A 21,666-nucleotide genomic window follows, 5' to 3' on the forward strand; every position below is an offset into this window, starting at 1 on the left:
TGTATTTTATTTAGAGACAGGTTCTCACTGAGCTGCTCAGCAGAGCTTCACCATTGCTGAGGCTGGCTTTAAACTCACAATTCTCCTGCCTCAGTCTCCGGAGCCACTGGAATTACAGGCCTTCACCATTACACCTGGCCCTATTTTTATTTTATTTAGAGATAGCATCTCACTGAGTTGCTTAGCACCTCACTGTTGCTGAAGATGGCTTTGAACTTGCAATCCTCCTGCCTCAGCCTCCGGAGCTGCTGGGATTACAGGCGTGTGCCACCGTGTCCAGCCTAATGACGTATTACTAGTAACATCCCCCAATCCTTCTGGGAGGTAGGGAAAGTCAAACAGCCTGCCCCCTCTGGCCAGTGGCCTTCCCAGGAGGAGTCCATTGCCTTTCAGAGGGACCACCTCCCCCGCCCTCTTCTCCTCCCTGCCCCAGTCACCTCTGTCAGGAACACAAGGGCTGTTACGTGGTTGGGGCAGTTTGTGTCCTGGAGGATCCTGATGATGAAGCTGAAGATGGGGCGGTTGTGCCAACAGTTCTTGATCACCAGGGCCCTACTGACCAGAGCACGGTGATCAGGGGGAGGCCTGGGCTGCAGGGAGGATCAGGAACATAGAAGGTCAGAGCCCCAGGCGCGGCTTACCTGGCCAGCAGGGTGACTCCATCATAGTGTTTCTCAGGACTCACAAGCAGACTCCAACCCCCAAATAGGCTCACATACTCCGTGTGTTCCTCATACCCAGAACTGCACATCAAGGTCTTCAGGGCCTCCACTGTAGAACTGGGGAGAGAGCAGAGCAGGAGCAGGCCGGGAGTCACCCCACTGTGCTCCTTTCCCCCAGCCACCTGCCTGACTCCCAGCCTCCCAGTGACGGTGGATTGCTGGCAGTGGGACAATCCACGTGACCCTGTGGAACCTTTCACAAATGAGGAACCCGTGGCCAAGAAGGTAGTGGCCTCTCCAAGATGACGCGGGAAGCCTGCCCAGGGGTAGGGAGGGCATCCTGGTCTGCAGACCCAGGTGTCTTTTTTGATTTCACTTTGGTACAGAATCTCTGCAGGAGCCTAGTAAGCCAGACTTCAAGAGTCTTTTTCGAAAAAGTCCAGGAAGACGTCTCGGGATGCTGTGTGAGCAGCACCCCAAGGGCCCCGCAGGAGGGCCGGAAGGCGGGCAGGGGGTGCTAAGCCGCTCGCACGTGAGTCCACAGGCCAACAAACCTCACAGGGTCCACACATCCGATTACAGGCTGCTGACCCTGGATCATTTCAGCACTTCCTTCAAGCACCAGAAGGGAGACCTGGAAGAGCAGCCTTACGAACAGGGAGGAGAAGAAGCCGTGCAGCTCCATCCGCCGACTCGGTTCCTGCAAGAGCTCGTAGATGGCCCTGGTGGCCTGGGTTAAGGAGGAGAATGGGAGCATCACCACCTTTGCCTTGCCCAGTGAAGGCCTGGCTGCCCACAGCAGGTCAGGACTAAGTTAGCGGGAGCCAGGAGAGCACAGGGTGTTTCCAGGTGGCATTGTTTTAAAGCACTCTAACAGCCATGGTGGCTGTTTTGTCTCCCCTCATCCTTGAGAGTTAAGGTAGGGCTGGGTTATTCACCCCTGGGAACAGGAATCTAGTTCTTCTATCCCCCGACAAGGCAGCCAGCGGGAAACCCCTCCCCCAATCCAACCCGAAGACCCCACTGTTACAGTGCTCAACCCCACACTGGAGACAGCCGAGCACAGCACCCTGGCCAGCTCCGTTCCCAGCACCCAGCCCCTCTGCCAGCCCGGCCCCTCCATACAATCAGTGGGGAGATCCTTGATGGGTTGCTTGGCTCCTGGTCGTTCTTTGCCTGCAATGGAATCAGCCTTTGCAGCAGATACTCCATGATCGTCTCGTAGCCTTTCGGGAAGGATGCCAGGATCTTCCAGGGATGGTGTATCTCTCTGCAAAGTCAGAAGCCACCAACATGGTCACCCCCCAGGTGGCCCTCTCTCCCTGGTTTCACCACACCTCCAGGGGAAGGGCTCCAGGCTCTTGGCCCCATCCTCTTTCTTCCTTCTTCCTAGTCTCTCCCTTCATTATCTTTCATTCCTTTCACCACCTCCAGACTTCCCCATTCCCTGTCATCTTCACACAGGTAAATCTGAAATTGTCCCCTTTGGTAGGAACCTTATGTAGGACACATCTGAGACCAAGGTTATCAGCTCTGCTTGAATGCCTCTGATCAGTCCCACCCCTCTGGCCCTGTCCAAGCTCCCCTTACAGCCCCAGACCAGAACACTACCTCATCTGCCAGGCTGCCTCCTCCAGTCTGAAATGCCCGGTGTGACACCCAGGGTCACTCTGCAGGTTAGATCTGATGACTTCCCTTCATGACACCCTTCCAGCCTCCTGGGCCCTCTTTCCTCTGTAGTGTCACACATGTTTTTCCCTCTGCCTGGCATATCTCTCTACATCTAGATCTGACAAGATCACAAGCCGAACAGAAGTCCATGCCTGAAAATTATTTTCTACAAAGAATAAGATAAAATTTTAAATCAAGCTGTGTAATGTCTGCAAGATGGTATAGCCTTTTGAAATAGGAGAAAGCAACAGGGAAACGAAGGAGAGATAAGAGACAAAGACAAAGAGACCTCACTACTGGTAACATGGCACCCCGGGTGTTCTAGGGACCAAGACAAAGAAAAAAATAGTCTTCAACAAAATAATGGCAGTCGGACTGCCAGCAACTTCTTAACAGCAACCATGGAAAGAAGAAGACAAGAGGTTGAACCTTCCAAGAACTGAACAAAGATAAATGTCAACCTACAAGTTTCCCAGCAAATCTATCATTAAGGCAGATTTGCTTCATTTATGAATCAATAAAAATAGAAAGCTTGATCAATAGATTCTCACTAGAGGATAAACTCCTAAAAGATAGGTTTCAAGACAGAAGAAAAACAATTTCATTTTGAGATGCAAGAAGGGATAGTACACAAATAAAATGGTAAATATGCCTTTAAGTCTATATACAATGTTAGTGTAAGAATGTTCATAACAACCCTGTTAATGATAGCAAAACCTGGCTGCATGGTGGTGCACACCTGTACTTCCAGTTTCATGGGAGGCCAAGACAAGAGGATAACACGTTCAAGGCCAGCCTGGGCAACTTAACAAGACCCTGTCTCAAAGTAAAATTTAAAAAGATAAGAGACAAAGAGACCAAAAGACAAAGAGACTTACAAAGAACCAAACCCAGTGATCAAGTGCTTGCCTAGTATGTACAAGGCCCCGAATTCAACTCCTAGTGCCACAAAATAAATAAATGAATAATAGCAAATAACTAGAAAAGGCCACCAACAAGAGAATGGATACGATAAAGTATAAAAACCCAGTACAGTGGCCTGCACCTATAATCCCAGCAACTCAGGAGGCTGAGGCAAGTAGATCACAAGTTTGAGGCCAGCCTGGGCAACTTAGTGAGACTCTTGTCTCAGAATTTTTAAAAAGGCTGGGAATGTAGCTCAGTGGTACAGCAACCAGGGGTTCAATTCCAAGTACCACAATTAATTACTTAATTAATTAATCAATCAATCAAATATTTTAAAATAATTTAAATGGTTGATTTCTCTACCTCTAACAGTGAGCTGAATGAACAGTGAACTGACCTAGCAGCCTAATATTAAGATTCTGACAGATCAGCCAGGCCCGGTGATACACACCTATAATCCCAGCAGCTCAAGAGGCTAAGACAGGAGAATTGCAAGTTCAAAGACAGCCTCAGCAATTTGGCAAGGTCCTAAGCAACTCAGTGAGACTCTGTCTCTAAATAAAATTTTAAAAAAGGGCTGGAGATGTAGCTCATCTTGAGTGCTCCAGGGTTCCATCCCCAGTACCAAAAAACCCCAAAAAAACAGAATTTGACAGATAGATCAGATAAACAAAATAAATTCAGATATGGACGCTTTACTAACACATTTAATAAGCCTGATATAATAGATAACTTTGTGTGTAATAGAAAATACAAGTTTTATTTCAAATACCCATTAAATATACATTGAAATTAATAACCATAATCTTCCTAATCTATGTACACTCTTTCTCAGACACACACCTCAATACATTCCAAAAACGAGAAGACTTTAAGATCATGTTCTTTAATTTTCATTCAAAAAAAAAAAAAACTAGAAAAAGATGATCATATTATCTAACCTCATGGAGACTAAATTGTTAAAGACAGAAAACTATATAAATTTTTAGACATTTATATAGTACCTAGTTGATAAAATCCAAAATTGATTCCTGATTTTAAAAGAAAGTTCAGCATATACAGAGTAAAAAGAAACTTTGTTAACATGATAAAAAGCATTTATTAGAAATGAATAAGCCAGGTACGATAGAAAGTGGCTGCAATCCCAACTATTCAGGATACTGATGCAGGAGGATCACAAGTTCAAGGGCAGCCTGTCTCAAAATAAAGTGACAGGGCTGTCACTCAGTGATAGAGCACTGACTTGCCTAGCCTATGCGAGGTCCTGGGTTCAATCCCCAGCACTGCAAAAGGAAGAGAGGGAAGGAGAAAGGAAGGGAAGGAAATTAACAATAAAAACTTAAAGTAAAAAGCACAAGATCCTTAGAATAGAGGAAGGGAACAGTAGGAAGGAAGAGGGGAGGGAAAGGGGAAGGACTGGAGATTGAATTAGAGCAAATTATATTCCATGCTTTTTTAATTATGTTAAAATTAATCCTAATGTATAACTAAAAAGAATCAATTTTTAAAAAGTTTTTGAAAAATAAAAGGCCTCTTTCTCCCCTGATTTAAACTAAAGCCACTGGAAAAATACAAAAAGACTCCATCATTCCTTTCTTAGTAACTGATAGGTGCATAAACAGAAAACCAGCAAGGATACAGAAGTCTTGAACACCACCAGCAACTGTCTTAACCTAATTTACAAAACATAAATTAGGTTAGAGACTGAAAAATTAAGAAATAGCAGGCAGATTGGGGAGCAAAGCCAAAACTAGAAAAAGTATCCCTATTGAGTACATCTCCCAGATTTTTTTTTTTTCCCTTGGTCTCCCACCCTGACCTGAAGGTGACCCCAGTGCTAAACTATGCAGCAGGCTCAGGCAGCTCAGTCTCTGAGTGAAACTGTCTCTCTGGCCAGAGGACTGGGAAAATGGGCCCTTGTGAGTTGGGGCATGAGTGGAATCTTTGTTTCTTTGTCTTTTTCTCTCCCCCCAGCCCTGCCCTGGGTGACTTCAGTGGCAGAACCGAGTGGAGGTCTTCCCCTTCTTCTGCAGTGTTTTGGCAAATGCTGGGGATGGAACCCAGGGCCTGGCCCCTGCCAGGCAGGTGCTCCCCAACTGAGCCAACTCCAGCCTCCTGTTGTGTTTCTTTCTCACATCATCACCCTAAAGGTGGTTGTGCAAAACTCTGAGGGGAGTCCAGCTTTCCAGGTGGAGGACCCGGGAAGGGGTTCCCAGGAGTCAGAAAGTGGGGGCAGTCTCAGAAAAGAGCAAGGAATTCCCTGATTCTGTGTGTGAGCCCATGCAAGTCCTGCAATCACTCACACACAGGTGCACATACGCAGGATGGGCCAACTTACCCCGAGCCTCCAGTGGAAGAAGAGTCACCAGCCCAGAACTCCAGGGTGGGTGAACACATTCTTTAGAAATGGAGGTAAAACATGGAACACTCTCACAGGAAAGAAAACTAAAAGAATTTGTCACCCAAAGATGAGCTGAGGGAAAGTTGTGAAATTTCTGGGTAAATATAAGAGACTATTTTTCTCCCTACTTCTATTATACACACACACACACACACACACACACACACACACACACACATATACTTAAGGAGAGAAAAACAATAATAATATTGTATATATATATATACAATATATTATTATATATTTATATATACAATATTGCTATATATATAATTATATATTGTATATATTATTTAGTATATAATTTTATATTATTTATTTATAAAACTTAAAAAGTATGACATTTTTGGTGAGTTTTCTTTAATATGTGTAGATGCGAATGGTAACTGTAACCCAAGCAGGTAAAATGGAGGGAGCCATATATTGATACTTTCTTGTTTTGAAGTTATAAAATATTAAAATTAAACATGAAATTATAGGTATGTACCTTCCTAATAATCCCATGAATTGATATAAAATGTCAAAATCCAATGAACACATCTAAATGGAATACCTAAAACAACTCAAATAATTCAAAAGAATGCAGGAAAAGAGAACATAGGGACAAAACACAAAGGGACAAATAGAAAACAAATAATAAAATGGCAGATGTAAGGGGCTGGGGATGTGGCTCAAGCAGTAGTGCGCTTGCCTGGCATGGGTGCGGCCGGGGTTCGATCCTCAGCACCACATACAAACAAAGATGTTGTGTCCTCCGAGAACTAAAAAATAAATATTAAAATTCTCTCTCTCTCTCTCTCAAAAAAAATGGCAGATGTAAATCCAAACATTATTAAATACATTAATTACAAATAATCTAAATGTTCCAACTGAGATTTTCAGATTGGATAAAAAACACAAGAGAGCTATGCTGTGTAGAAGAAACCTATTTTAATAATGACACAGAATTGTTAACACAAAAGAATGAAAAAATTGCCGGCTGTGGTGCCACACACCTGTAATCCCACCGACTCAGGAGGCTGAGGCAGCAGAATTGCAAGTTCAAAGCCAACCTCAGCAACTTATCGAGGACCTAGATAACTTAGCAAGATCCTGTCTTAAAATAAAAAATACAACTGTCCGGGTTATAATGTATTATTTATATTATACGAGGCTCAGTGGTTAAGCACCCCTGGGTTCAACCCGTAGTATCCAAAAACATGAAATGCTTTTTTCTTTCAGTACAGGGCATCAAACCCAGGGCCTCCTATATGTTAGGCAAGTGTCCTACCGCTGATCTACATCCCCACACCCCAAATGCTTATTTTGAAAAAGAAGAAGAAAGAAAGAAATCTTTTAAATTAATAATTTACATTCTCGGGCTGGGGGTGTGGCTCAGTGGTAGAGCACTTGCCTAGCATGTGCAAGACCCTGGGTTTGATCCTCAGCACCACATAAAAATAAATCAAATAAAAATATTGTATCCAACTATAAAAAATAAATACTTAAAAATGATTTACATTATCATTTTTCAAAAGATGAGCAAAGCTGGGGATGTAACTCAGTGGTATAGTGCTTGCCTACCCTGCATGAGGCCCTGAGTTATTTAATCCCCAGTATCACCAAAAAAAAAAAAAAAAAAAAAAAAAAAAAAAAAAAGAACAAATCAGTACAAAATAATAGTCTGAATGACCCTAAATTTTTTCAATTTATAATTTTAAAACTTTCAACAAATAAAATTCTATACGATTTCTACCAAACATACAGAGAAAATTTTACCAATTTTATAAAATCTCATCCAAAATACAAAAGATAAGAGAATACTTCCAAAACAATCTTCTGAGTTCAATAATACCACAAGCAAAACCAGACAAAGATATATAATAAAGAGAGAGAGAAAGAGAGATAGGGAGGGAGGGAGACCAATATCCCCCATGAAAATGTCCTCAATAAAATAGCAAATTGAACCCAGAAATACCTAAAGAAGATAATACATCTTAGCCACATGGGGTTTACCTCAGAAAGGCAGATGGTTCCATAGTCAAAAAATGTAATTCACCATATTAACACAATGAAAAAAAAAAAAAAACTACACAACATTTCAATAGATGCAATTAAAAAAAAAAAAACCCTAACTTTAATCTCTATTCATGATAAACGCTCTCAAAAACTAGAAATAGAAGGGAATTTTCTTAAGCTGACAAAGGACATTAAGATTTAAAAACAAAAAAACTATCAGCAAGTATCATACTTTATGGTGAAAAATTCTCTGTAAGACGGGGAAGAAGGCAAAGATGTCTACCCTCACTATTCTTACTTAGCGTTTTTCTAGGAGTCATAGTTAGTGCAATAAAGCAAGAAAAAAAATATAAACTGGAAAGAAAAAACTAAACATTCTCTCTATTTATAGGTGACATGATTTTCTATGTAGAATATCCCAATGAATCTACAAAAAAAGCTCCAACAACTAATAAGTTTAGCAAGATTACAGGATATAAGGTCAATTTACAAAAATCAATGTTATTTATATATACTAGTAATAAACTATTGAAACATTTAAAAATTATTTAATTGCTATTTACAGTTGCATAGAAAATACTTAGATATAAAACTAACATTCTTTTTTTAAAATTCCTTCCTTCCTTCCTTCCTTCCTTCCTTCCTTCCTTCCTTCCTTCTTTCTTTCTTTCTTTCTTTCTTTCTTTCATGTGGTACTGAGGATCAAACCCAGCACCTTGCATGTGCTAGGAGAACACTCTACTGCTGAGCCACAACCCCAGCCCTAGAACTAACATTCTTAACTAACATTTATTTGCAAGATATATATGCTGAAAAATACAAAGGAGGGATGAGAGAAATTTTTAAAATGTAAATGGAGAGACACATTCATGGATCATAGACTTAATAATGACAATTTTCCTCATATTTATCAAAATACAACACAATCTCTTTTAAAAAATACCACCAATATTTTTTAAAACAAATAATAATACCGTATAAATTACAAAATTTAGATGGAAAAACAATTTTAGAAAAGAGTAACAAAATTGGAGAATTTATACTACTTGATTCCAAGACTTAAGATATAAACTGGATTGATCTATGAAACAAAAGTGAGAGCTCATAAATAGACCTACACAAATATAGTCAAGTGATTTTTGATGGAAGTACAAAAGCAACTCAATGGAGAAAGGTTAGTGTCTTCAACAAGTGGTGCTAGAACAATCAGACAGCTATGTACAACAAACTGAATCTCAACCCATTCCTAACACTTTATAAGAAAAAACTAACAATGAATCATAAACATAAAACACGGAAGTATAAAATCTCTAGAAGAAAACATGGAAGGAAATCTCTGTGACCTTAAATATGACCAATACAGGGAGAAGAAGATAAATTGGACTTTACCATATTAAAAAAAATGTACTCTTAAGAGAATAAGAAGATAATCCACAAAATGGGGAAAATGTTTGAAAACTTATGTCTCTGACCAAAGGCTTGCATGCAGAATACAAAAAGAACTCTCAATAAGAAAACAAACTAATCTATTAGATTAGAATAAATGAATAATTTAATTTTTTTTAAAAGTTGAGAAATGGGTAAAGGACCTGAGCACAGTGGCACAGCCTATAATCCCAGCAGCTCAGGAGGCTGAGGCAGGGGAATTGTGAGTTCAAAGCCAGCCTCAGCAACTTAGTGAGGCCCTAAGCAACTCAGTGAGATCCTTTCTCTAAATAAAATATAAAAAAGTCTGGGGGTGGGGCTCAATGGTTGAGCACCTCTGGGTTCAATCCCTGGTACCAAAAAGAGAGAGGAGGAGGAAAATAGGTAAAAGATGTGAACATCTGAACACTGCAGTGAATAACACTTACTTTTGTGACTCATCCATAATCTTAAACAGCGTCAGGATAACCTCATCGGTGTAGGACTGGACCAGCAGGTAAAGGATCCTCCTGATGGTGCTTTGGGTGGTGGACTCTGTGATGTGGTACATGTGGAAGTAAATGTACTCGATGATTTCCGACACCTGGAATGATAGGAAAGGAGGCTCTTTCTGAACGCACACCGCCAGTTCGGTGCAGGTACCCACACAGGGTGTGGGACTGCACACAACATGTACACAGAGTGGAGAGAGGATGTCACTGTCCTGCTGCACTCTGCCCTGGACCACCTGATCCCTTTGACTTTAAGAGGAGCAAATAGCAGCCAGGGAAAGATGACCTTGACCTCATTTGGAAGCCATATCATGAAGAAAGAAGGAAGAGGCTGAGGGTGAGTGACTTGGAGAAAGGAAGTCAGATTTTTGCCTTCAAAAATCTAAGGACTATTAAGGAGGAAGGGAAGGGTAGTCCTTGCAGTTTCCTGGTGTGTGGCGCAGAGGCAGCTTCATAGTATGGACCCTGGACTCACCATACCCCTTGAATTTGAATTTTATCTCTGAACTTACCGGGGAACCTCAGGCTGGGTTTTCATCCTCCCTGCAATTCATGTCCTCAGAAAATAAGAACAATCTTACCTACCTAAGTGGTTCTGAGCTAACCCTTCTAAAGTGGTTGGAATAGTACCTGTCACATAATAGCTGCTCAATAAACTTCCGTTACTAAGGCTCATCGCTTCTTTGAGCTGTCCCCATTTCCGAAAGTGAAACCATTACTTCCTCACAAACCTGCTGTAAGGATTAATAAAGTAGCATGTAAATGAGGCTAGCACAGTGCTTGGCACCTCGTATTAGTGAAATCTGAATATTAACTGAATTCTTCAAAACCCCAGTAGGCAAAGTTAGGACAGGGATTGCAAACTATGGGCATGTAGATTTCAGTTCACCAAAAGATAGAACTTCTTAAAAGCAACTCACCCTTATACCCTGTTGATGAGAACATAAATTGATACCGCTGTTGTGACAAATAGTATGGAAGGGACTCAAAAAATTAAAAATAAGACTACCAGATGGCCCAGCAGTCCCTCTACTGGGTCTACAACCAAAGAGAATCCAGTCAATTTGTTGAAGAGACATCTAAACCCCCATGTCCATGGCAACACTATTCCTAATAACCAAGATATGGAAACAACTATGTGTTTCAACGGAAGAAGGAGTAAAGAAAATGTGGTGTACATATTCCATGGAATACTATCCAGTCAACAAAGAAGGAACTTCACCATTTGAACTTCATGGGTGAACTTGGAGGACATTACGCTAAGGGGAAAAAGCCAGACAAACACTACATTATCTCCCTTACATTGGAATATGAAACACTGAACTCACAGAAGCAGAGAAGAGAATGGTGGTTGCCAGGGGCTGGGGCGGGGGTGGGGGTGGGGGAAAGATGTTGGTCATAGGGAACAAAATTTCATTTAAGAGAAATAAAAGTGCAGTGTATCTGTTATAGAACACGGTGACTAGTAATAATGTATTACATACTAAAAAATGCTAAGGGAATAGATGTTAAATGTTCTCATCCAAATAAAAAGTATGCGAATTGATGGGAGTTATCTCCAAAGTTCAAGTTCTCATAGATAGTAGGCTATCTATGGGTAGGTAATCAGCTTGAGTTAGCCATTCTCCAATGTAAATGTATCAAAACATCATGAGCTGGGCATGGTGCACACACCTGTAAGTGCAGCAGCTCAGGGAGACTGAGGTAGGAAAATCACAAGTTCAAGGTCAGCCTCAGCAACTTAGCCAGGTCCTAAGCAACTTAGTGAAACCTTATCTCAAAATAAAAAATAAAATAGTCTGGGGATGTGGCTCAGTGGTTAAGTGCCCCTGAGTTCAATTCCAGTATACACCCCCCCACACAAAAAAAAATCATGTTGCATACCATAAACATATATAATTTTATCAAATAAAAATAATTAATATTTTTTTTTAAATAAGTAGTTTGCAATAAATGAGCTACAATTTAAAGTAATGAGCTTATCGATACTGCTTTCAGCAGTCTGGCTGCTCATGGGCCAGTGGGCTCTACAAGGGATTCCAAGAGTCCAGCAGGAGTCGGAGTTGACCTGCGGTGTCAACTCTAAGGGCTCATCAGTAGTCTGTACTGACGCCAGGCCTGGAAATTGCACAGGCTGAGATCCAGAAACTGCTAACAGGAACTGCCATGGAAGTGTCTTGAGCTGCAGAGGTGTGGGTTGGGCCATTTAAATGACAGTGAATCCTCAGTAGAACAGAGGAAAGGAACCAGAGGGTGGGAGGTGAGGAGGGAGGGGGAAGTGCTGGGGAGGGATTATAGGGTGTGTATGGGGAATATGTAATGACAAAACCCGTTATTATTTACAACTATAATGCACCAATAAAAAAAAAAAGTGGAGAGGGCTGGAAATATAGCTCAGTTGGTAGAGTGCTTGCCTCATATGTACAAGGACCTGGGTTCAATCCTCAGCACCACAAAAAAAAAAAAAGTGGAAAAAAGAAAACACACATAATGAATGACAATACCTCCATCAGTCCCTAAGATTGTTTTAAATCTCAGTAAAACAAAGGGGTCTTTTTATTTCACTTCACATTCATTTCAGTGTCTCGTAAGTTTACACACACACACACACACACACACACACACACACACACGGTCCTGGATATTATAGTTCAATTTGACAATGGCATAAAAGTGATTTACATTCAGTAGAAACCGTACTTTGAATGTTGAATGTTCCTCTTTTCCTGAGACAGTGATATGGGAAATGCTACCCTTTCCTGATGCTGGTCAACAGCAGCAAGCTGCAGCCATCAGTCAGCCAATCAGCCACCAGGTCATAAAGGGACACAATCAACACTCCACAGTGCACTGTGGTGCTAAGCCAGGATGTTCTGAATGGATTAAATGCATTTTGGACTTTAAGCATTTTAAATTTATGATGGGCTTATGGGAATATATTCCCATTGTCATTTGAGGAATACCTGTATATATCTACTCCTGGCCTTGACCCTGTGTATATTCTCCCATCTGAATGAAGAAGCCATCTACAAACCTAACCCATGAACACTGTCAGGAAGCAGATGGGATGCCTGAGTCCCTCGTGGTCCTAAGAACTCAGAGAAGTCTTCTGCTATAATTTTGACTGGATTCTTCCCTTCCTGGTAGAAGTTCAGGCCTGATGATCACCTCTTGCCACTGAAAAATCCCTTTTGTACAACCACAAACTAGTCTTCATTTAGTCTTTTCCCCTTTGGGTTAAAGGATTGAGATTCCTTCAACTCAAGCTGGTAGAAAATAAAACAGACAAAGACCCAAAACAGAACAGAAAGGAAGAATCCTTAAATAGACCTTGAATCATTAAGTCCAACAGAGATGCTACCTTCCCAATTTCTGGAATACTGTACTTCAGGATCATCTTTAACACCTTGGAGGCTGCGAGGATGTCTTGCCTGTTGGTGCTGTTCATGGCCTCCAGGGCCACCATGATCACATCGGTTCTCTCCATGGGAGTCAGGTATTTCCTAAAGAACTGAAGGAAAACAGCTGTCTTTACAGTGCCAGGATCTCACTCTGGGATTGCCCCAAAGCCTCTGGCCTCCAGAAAGGCCAGCCAACCAGGGTCCAGTGGAGGTAGGCCCTCACCTGTGTCTGGCTATTCTGTGGTGTAAGGTCAAGCTCCAGAATGCCACCCTCTTTGAGTCCCTGGGAAGAAACACTGCTCCAGACAATGTGGTGCAGAGGACAATGCCAAAGGCATTTCTATTTTGAATTTGGAATGCAATTGGTAAACAAGTCTATAGGAAATGAATTCTGACGTCTGGGGAGTTTACCCAAGCAAGGATAACTCTTACTTAAAGCAACCAGGCCTCTTGTCTCTGATTCTACACATCTATGTGATGGTCATTTTCACCCAAACAATAGTGGTGCCAACTAACTCTGTGCCTGGTTCTATTGCCGGGAGCTGAGAGTGACTAAGAACAGGACACTGATGCCCTTGGCCTCAAGGGATTGAGCATCAGTCAGGACGAGCAAAAGAGGCAGTTTCAGGGCAGTGTGAGAAATGGGGGGCACTGAAGCTAGACTGAGCAGGTTAGAGAAGGTTTCCTGGAGTCCATATCAGTGGGGAAAGTTCCAGACAGAGGGAACAGAATGTGCAAAGGAGTTGTATGGAGAGGAAATCTATCCAATTACTGTGTCCTTCTCAGGTACCTGAGCAGGTGGAGAAGGAGAGTTGAGACAGGATGAGGCAGGACTGTTAAAGCAGGCACCAGCTCAGGAGGAATGTCAGACTTTAGTAAGTACGATAGGAAGTTAGTGCACAGTCCGAGGGGAATAATACGATGGAGTTTGTATTTTAGAAATAGTTTTCTGACTGTAGCCTAGGAAATAGTGCGATGGGGCGTGGCTGGAAACAGGGCAATCGGTAAGTAAGAGGCTGCGGCAATGACCCAGGCAAGAGATGCAGGTGGACTGAATCAGAATAGCCAGGGTGCGGCTGGGCAGAGGGAGTAGATTTGAGAGCTGCGCAGAAGGCAGATCAGGACATAGAGAGCACGAGAGGAGAGAACAAAGGACTGTTCTCCTGGATTCTGGCTGGAATGACTTGAATGACTGAACCTGAGGACATCGTGCTTAAGACAATCAATGCACTCTTGCTAAGGAACAGAGCTAAAGCCAGGCCACTAGTCAAGGCTCATGGAGACAATCTTCAGGTGGAACCAACCAGGTTGATGATGCTTTTTTTTTTTTTTTTTTGGCACCCAGGATTGAACCCAGGGGCACTTAACCCCTGAGCCACATCCCCAGCCCTTTTTTCATATTTCACTTAGAAACAGGGTCTCACTGAGTTGTTTAGGGCCTCGCTAACTTGCTGAGGCTGGCTTGGAACTCATGATCCTCCTACCTCAGCCTCCCGAGCCACTGGGATTACAGGCATGCACCATTGCGCCCTTCTGAGATAATACTTCTTTTTAAAAACTCGACTTATGACCTCAAACTTCAGTCGACTCTAGTGCAGCTAGGGGACTGGGCCTTATGCCTCCAGCCTACTGTCTGTGAGAACTGTTCTCACTGTCTGTGAGAACTTGAACTTTGCAGACACTCCCATCTGTGGGGGATGACTCCTCAGCGGCCCACCCAGGCTCTCCATAAGCTCTCCCCAGGGCTCCTGTTCCTTGTGGACATGTCCCTCCTAAGCATCCCATGCAGAGCAGAAAGTGAAGATTACCAAGGTGAGGTCCTGCAGGCTGGTCATCCACTCCCCACGGAAATTCTTCTGTAAGTCCCTCAGGACAATCTCTATCTTCTGCTTTACACCTTCAATCAAAAATGGCAATTAAGGGGGGCAGTCCCTTAACAGGGAAAAAGCAAGACAAACTCTCCTGTTCTCCCTTCAAGCCTCAGAGAGAGGAACAGAGATAAATGGGGGAAATAACATTTGTCCAACACAACGAGAGAGTTCCCTAGCACCAAGCCGGTGGGTGGAGGGAGAAGGTGGCTGGGGACTCAATGTGGTCCACTCTCAGCCACCGCTCCTGCAACATGCCGGAATGTGGACCGCTCCCACTCCTGTGTGCTGAGCAAAGTGCTCCCCTACTGAATCACAAGAAGCCAGGTTCTGAAACTCTTTTGGGGAGATTTTTGCAAATTCCCTTGGCACTTCCGTGTATGTATCTATATCTCTAGCATTCGTAGGGCAGAGAGGGGCTAAACTAAGGATCCCTAAATTTGTTCCTTGAGAAAGTGTGCTTATTTTCTGAATCTCTTGCCTAGCAGTAGGGATGAGACAACCAGGAAATTCTGAGAATCCAAGTAGGTCCTATAGGCGGCTGGCTACAAGTTTAGGACATCAGCAATAGGATTGAAGCTCATCCAGACAGTTTCCAGATCTACTTGTAATGGCTTCCTGGTCTTGGGGCCATGTGGCATATTTACTCCAACACCACTGCAAGGGGGAACTGCCTTTTGCGGGTATCTGACAGAACATAGGCACACGCTCAACACGGCTTGCTGGCTCTTGTTACTCAGTGGGTCCCCATAGCTGCAATCAGGTGGCTTACCTCTCTGAAGCGCAAGGATTTTGAGCAAGTAATGCAATGCCTCCGACGCCTCCATGCTGATCTCTTGGTTGGAGTTCACGCACATGAGGCCCAGGATGCCCATCAGCTTCCCGCTCATGGAGAACAGCGTCATATGCTGCCAGGGAGAACAAACTGGTTACCTCCCCACCATCCAGAAAGAAGCCTCTCCCTACCAGGACCCACCCAGCCTACCTTCCCCTCCTCATCACTAATCCATTCACTTGTATGTGCACCCTCCCCTCCCCAGCTCCACACTCTGTCCTGGCCAAGAAAAACCTTTGTAATCAGCACCCAGGTAAGGGACAGCCAGAGGCCCAAGTGCATTAGTCAGTGAGCAGCTGGGGCCTCAAACCAGCTATCTAGGTCAAGGTCCCCCACAAGGCCAAGATATGGCTGGTTAAGTGGGTTCAGGGCAAACCAGACAAAGAAGTGACTTGTTTCACTGTAATAGAAAAGGCACTAATGCAAAAAAAAAAAAAAAAAAAAGGCAGGAGGCACTCTGACTGCCAGCTCTCTGGTTACCCCCTGATGAGCCCTGGGCTCAATCAGGTGCCACACAGGCAGAGAAGCAGGGCCCCCTGTGTCTGCCTCATACCCTACTCCAAGCACTCACCAACACTTCAGGGAAATTGCAAATAAATCTTTGCAACCGGGAAATAGTGCCCAAGGCCCGGGTCTGCTCATGCACTTTGTCTGACAGTGTTACCCAAGGCAGGATCATCTGGATAGGAACAAAGAGACAGGTCAACATTTCCATGGGAGTGCTGCTCCCTGCCTTCCTTGTCTTGAGACCACATCCATGACTGCCAAAAGACCAGGGGAGCTGTGGCAGGTGCCAGAGTGCACAGACCCATGAACTTGGCAAAGCAAGGGTATGTTTAAGGGTCTCTGGCACTTCACCATCACCTTCTGAGTCTCCTCCTACAGGGATGTTTAAAAACAGCCACACCTTCAAGGTCGAATTACAAAGCAGAGTGAGAGGGGAAAAGGTGGGGAAGTGGTGTTCTCTTAGAAGCATGTCTATGCAAACCCCACCTACTGGGCCAGGGGCAGGAGTGGGGTGGTCTCTGAAGGATAAGATTCAGAGACACGATTTTTTTGGACACTAATAACAATAGAGACAGAGGTAAGTATTTTATAGATAGTAACTTGCTTGGTGCAAACTTTTGGAAAAGTGTGTCCTGAATCATAGCTGCATGACAGGGGCCTTTCTCCCAGCCAAGGATGTTCATAGACCAAAAGAAGAAGAGAAAGGAGAAGAAGAAGAGGAGGAAGAAGAAAAAGAAAGAGGGGGATGGTAGGGGAAAGAGGAAGGAAAAAGAGAAAGTAAAGTGAACCACCATTCATACCAAACATCCAATAAAAAATTAATTCAGAATTAATCACAGATGCTAACTTAAGGTCTAAAATTATAAGCTTCTAGAAGAAAAGAGACCTTAGATAAGGCAAGTTCTCTTGAGAGACCTTAGATAAGGCAAAAATTTCTTAGATAACACCTCAAAATCATAACCATATAAGAAAAAACTAACAATATGAGCTTCATCTAAATGAAGATGGAGCCGGGCACAGTGGCGCATACCTGTAATGCCTGCAGCTCACGAGACTGAGGCAGGAGGATCACAAGTTCAAGCCAGCCTCAGCAACTTAGTGAGGCCCTAAGCAACTCAGCAAGACCCTTTCTCTAAATAAAATATAAAAAGGGCTTGGGGATGTGCATAGCGGTTAAGTGCCCCTGGGTTCAATCCCTGGTACCAAAAATAAAAAGAAGAAGGGCTGCTTTTCGAAGGGCAGTTAGGCAAAGAAGGCAAGCCACAAAATGGGAAGGAATGTCTGCAAATCACATATCTGACAAAAGATTTATGTCCAGAACACATAAAGAACTTTCAAAATTCAAACATTAAAAACAATCCAGTAGGGGTTGGGGATGTGGCTCAAGCAGTAACGCGCTCTCCTGGCATGCGCGGGATGCTGGGTTCAATCCTCAGCACCACATAAAATTAAAAAAAAAAAAAAAGATGTTGTATCCGCGAAAATTGAAAAAAAAAAAAAAAAACAGGAGAGAGCCCAGCATGGTAGCACTTGCCTATTGTCCCAGGCTGAGGTGGGAGGATCCCCAGAATCTAGCTAGGAGTTAGAGACCAGTCTGGGCAACCTAGCAAGACCCCATCTCAAAATACAAACAAGTCAACAGAACACAAAGAGATACTAATATGCATCAAGGCCATGTGCAATTGGGTACTCCAATGATTCCAGCAGATAGGGAGACTGAGGCAAGAGGATCACAAGTTCACAGCTAGTCTTGACAACTTAGTAAGACTCTGTCTCAAAATAAAAAATAATAAAGTCTGAGAATGTGGCTCATTGACTAAGAATCCCTGGGTTCAATCCTATGTACTATTAAAAAAAAAAAAAAAGAAATGAACTCTTTTAAAAAAAAATACTTTTTACTTGTAAATACCTTTATTTTATTTGTTTATTTATTTTTTATGCAGTGCCAGGTATCAAACCCAGTGCCTCATTCATCCTAGGCAAGCACTCTACCCCTGAACCACAATCCCACCCACTCCCACTCACCCCCTGGAACCAACTCTTTTTTTTTTATAATTTTTTTTTTAGAGAGAGAGAATTTTAATATTTATTTTTTAGTTTTCGGCAGACACAACATCTTCGTCTGTATGTGGTGCTGAGGATGGAACCCGGGCCGCACGCATGCCAGGCGAGCGCGCTACCGCTTGAGACACAACCCCAGCCCGTGGAACCAACTCTTGATACACATAACAAGATAGATAAATCTCAAGCACGTTATGAGATGAAAATGAAAGAAGACAGATTCAAGAGGCTACATGCTGTATAATTCTATTCAGAGGCTTTTATAGAAAGGCAAAACTACAGAGACAAAACAGAGGCTGAGGTTAGGGAATTGACTACAAAAAGTCTTGGGAGCCAGGTGCCATGGAACTCTCCTATAATCCTGTCAACCCAGGAGGCTGAGGCAAGAAGATTGCAAATTTGAGACCAGCCTGGGCAATTTAGCAAGACCTTGATACAAAACAAAATGGTAGAGTGCCCCTGGGTTCAATCCCTGGTACAAAAAAAAGTCATGAGGGATTCAGAGGTGCTTTACAGCTTGATTATGATTATGGTTACATGACTATATTTCTCAAAATCTGCAGAATTCCACACTGAAAAAAGATTATTATTATTATTATACTGGATGTAAATTAAAAGATGAAAAAATGAAGAATAAAAATGAAGGTCATGGGCTGGGGCTGTAGCTCAGTGGCAAAGCACTTGCCTAGCTCGTGTGAGGCACTGGGTTCCATCCTTAGCAGCATATTAAAAAAAATAAACAATAAGATAAAGGCATGTTGTCCATCTACAAATACAGGAAAAAAATTTTTTTTAATGAAGTTCCTTAGGGAACAAAAATATGTACCCCTCAAATATTTTGCAAAAATTACCCTCTTTCTAATCCTGCCATGCAAAATCAACAATGAAATAAATGATATCATATTAAGCTATTATGTAATTTTGTAGAAAAAATTTATGTCTAAAATACATATGTGTTTTTTTTTAAAGAATTACCTCAAAGTAGTGAATATAATTCAATTCAAATTTGGCTATGTATGAAAATAATCTATTTCATCATTTAAATTTCATTTATCAAGATAAATCTATTTCCCCCAATATTTTCTATGAAATGTTAGAAATGGTTTCATGTGGTTCTTTTTTTTTTCTTCCCTTCCAGTGCTAGGGATCAAACCCAGGATCTCACACGTGTCAGGCAAGTGTTCTACCACTGAGCTACACCTCCATGTCTCAAGGGCAGCTTTTGCAGGGTACCATTTATCTCTGGAGACTGACAACCTCAACAATGGGTCCCTTGAGGACCCCACCCTGACCAGGACCAGAGCTCAGCATCTCCATCCCCCAGGAACTCCAAGAATAACAGAGCATTTGTTATTACACTTGCAGGAATGGTTGCCTAGGAACCACAAAAATGCTTCTCAACAAATATACCAGAAATGATGCATTCCAAAGAACTATGTCACTCACCCAAATATAGATCAATTCCCCCTCTGGATACAACTCTGGTCAAGGTCTTTTTGTAAGATAGCTGGACAGTCTTGTCTTTTTATTTGTAGTCACATGTAATGTTTTATACAAAATTACTTTATCCTAATTGGTTACCATCTTGTTCACGAAAATTGGTTTCCAGTGACTCTAGACTATTTCTCCAACTCAAACTCACCCTCAGGAGATGGTGACTTGTGATAACTAAGAGCATTTGAAAAGATCTAAAGAGGGGCTGGGGATGTGGCTCAAGCGGTAGCGCGCTCGCCTGGCATGCATGCGGCCCGGATTCTATCCTCAGCACCACATACCAACAAAGATGTTGTATCCACTGAGAACTAAAAAAGTAAATATTAAAAAAAATTCTCTCTCTTAAAAAAATATTAAAAAAAAAAAACCATGCTAGGGCATGTAGAAAGAAAAAAAAAAAAAAAGATCTAAAGACAGTTAAAGAAGAGCTTGGTACTTTGTGTTCCCTGGAGACACTACACTAAAAAAATAGCTCAGATCTAGGAGGTAGCCAGGATGGGTGAGCACTGAGGTCTTTTCCATGGGGCAGTTACAGGTACTGCACTGGCCGGGGGGGGGGGGGCGGGGGGCATGGGGATGGGGGGGCAGACATAACGAGACATTAAAAATGATTAAAGCCCAGCAAGGATATAAATGGTATAACTAGTATAAAGTTCCAATGCGCCGCCCAATTCTGGAGGGAAACAGATCCTCATCCTGGTGACTGTGGTTCTCAAAACATCATCCTCAGAACAGTACGTTGGGGGGAAACAGAGGAATTTGTCCTCAAGCCACACTTGGGCATGCTGAGGTTTGAGAAGGTATGATCTTTGGACTAGAGGGATACCCAGACTCTCATCACATTCCTCTCTTTTGCTCCCAAACACAGAGACCTAGAAACAACATAGGATTTGGTTTGCCCTGTTTTGATAGCCACTTACCTCCAGGAAGTTTTGCAATATGAGCATGTCAGGCTTCATATTGTCCATCACAAGAGCTTGCATCATGTCATCTAAGGCCTGGACAGTCTGACAAATGAGGAGACATGGGTATGCACAGGAGGAAGGAAGAGGGTGCCAGCTCACCTTTGCACTCCAGGGATGTTCTCACACACAGTTACTCTCTCATCTTCCCTGATGTTGACCTTTCTTGGCCCCACTGAAGACAAGACCAGGCCCAGCCTACATTGTAGGCCAAATAGTGAAATGTAGGCATTGGGCAGGCCTCCCCAACAGGCAGCCCCCATCGGATTCTTACCATTAGAGACCCCTTCTGTTAGATTGAGTTACTTCTGTTTTTAAAACCAGAAATCCTTGGGAAGATTTGGCAGTCTACCGGCCAGTTATGCTTTAGAATCCTGGGTTTTATTATCAGACTGTCTCCTCCTAAGACGGAGGATGTCATGGGAGCTCTTGTGAGAGAGAACGTGGCTAGCATGGGATCCCAGGCCACTTCCTGGGAAGAACTGAGGATAATAGAGGCAGCCCTTGATCTGAGCAGCTTTAGCACCATGCCGCCATGAGCTCTATGTCAGGAAGACCAGGGAGCTAAGAGTACAGGAGGTGACCACAAATCAGCTAACATCTCCAGCAGGAGGCCATGGTGGGGATTACCTGGAGGTAGAGACTAGCACTCTCCTTTCGGTCTAAGCTGGGCATGATGAGTGGCAAAGGGAACACCCTGGAGATGCAAGCATTGGCCAGGTCCAGCTTCTGGGATAAGTAGAATGACGGATTCAGCTGGCTGGTGGGAGAGGTGGGGAAAGACAAGGTCACGATCCTATCAGAGGCTGGGTCATGTCTGCAGGACCCTCTGGGAAACCTACTCTGCGGCTCTCTCTGAGGTACAGGAAAAGAGTGGACTACTTTTCAATGATCCCCTTATCAGGAAAGAAGGGTCCTGGTTGTTGGGGACATCCCTAGACTGTCCTCATATAGTAAAATCAAAGAACAGTCCCACCATCCCCA

General features: G+C 43.0%; 1 protein-coding gene across 1 annotated transcript in view; it reads right to left on the minus strand.

The window, feature by feature from the left end:
* The window catches only part of LOC143412113 (maestro heat-like repeat-containing protein family member 7), a 41,130-nt gene that overhangs the window by 16,719 nt on the left and 2,745 nt on the right, over window positions 1-21,666 (minus strand). Inside the window, exons 5-15 of the mRNA XM_076872928.1 lie at window positions 21,313-21,442; window positions 20,641-20,727; window positions 16,230-16,337; window positions 15,596-15,731; window positions 14,764-14,852; window positions 12,916-13,065; window positions 9,492-9,646; window positions 1,788-1,932; window positions 1,217-1,392; window positions 642-779; window positions 438-552 (exon numbers count right to left, since the gene is read on the minus strand). Coding sequence (XP_076729043.1) covers window positions 438-552; window positions 642-779; window positions 1,217-1,392; window positions 1,788-1,932; window positions 9,492-9,646; window positions 12,916-13,065; window positions 14,764-14,852; window positions 15,596-15,731; window positions 16,230-16,337; window positions 20,641-20,727; window positions 21,313-21,442 — 1,429 coding nt within the window. The remainder of the gene's footprint in view (window positions 1-437; window positions 553-641; window positions 780-1,216; window positions 1,393-1,787; window positions 1,933-9,491; window positions 9,647-12,915; window positions 13,066-14,763; window positions 14,853-15,595; window positions 15,732-16,229; window positions 16,338-20,640; window positions 20,728-21,312; window positions 21,443-21,666) is intronic.

The sequence above is a fragment of the Callospermophilus lateralis genome, chromosome 13, assembly GCF_048772815.1.
Source record: "Callospermophilus lateralis isolate mCalLat2 chromosome 13, mCalLat2.hap1, whole genome shotgun sequence".
Lineage (NCBI taxonomy): Eukaryota > Metazoa > Chordata > Mammalia > Rodentia > Sciuridae > Callospermophilus > Callospermophilus lateralis.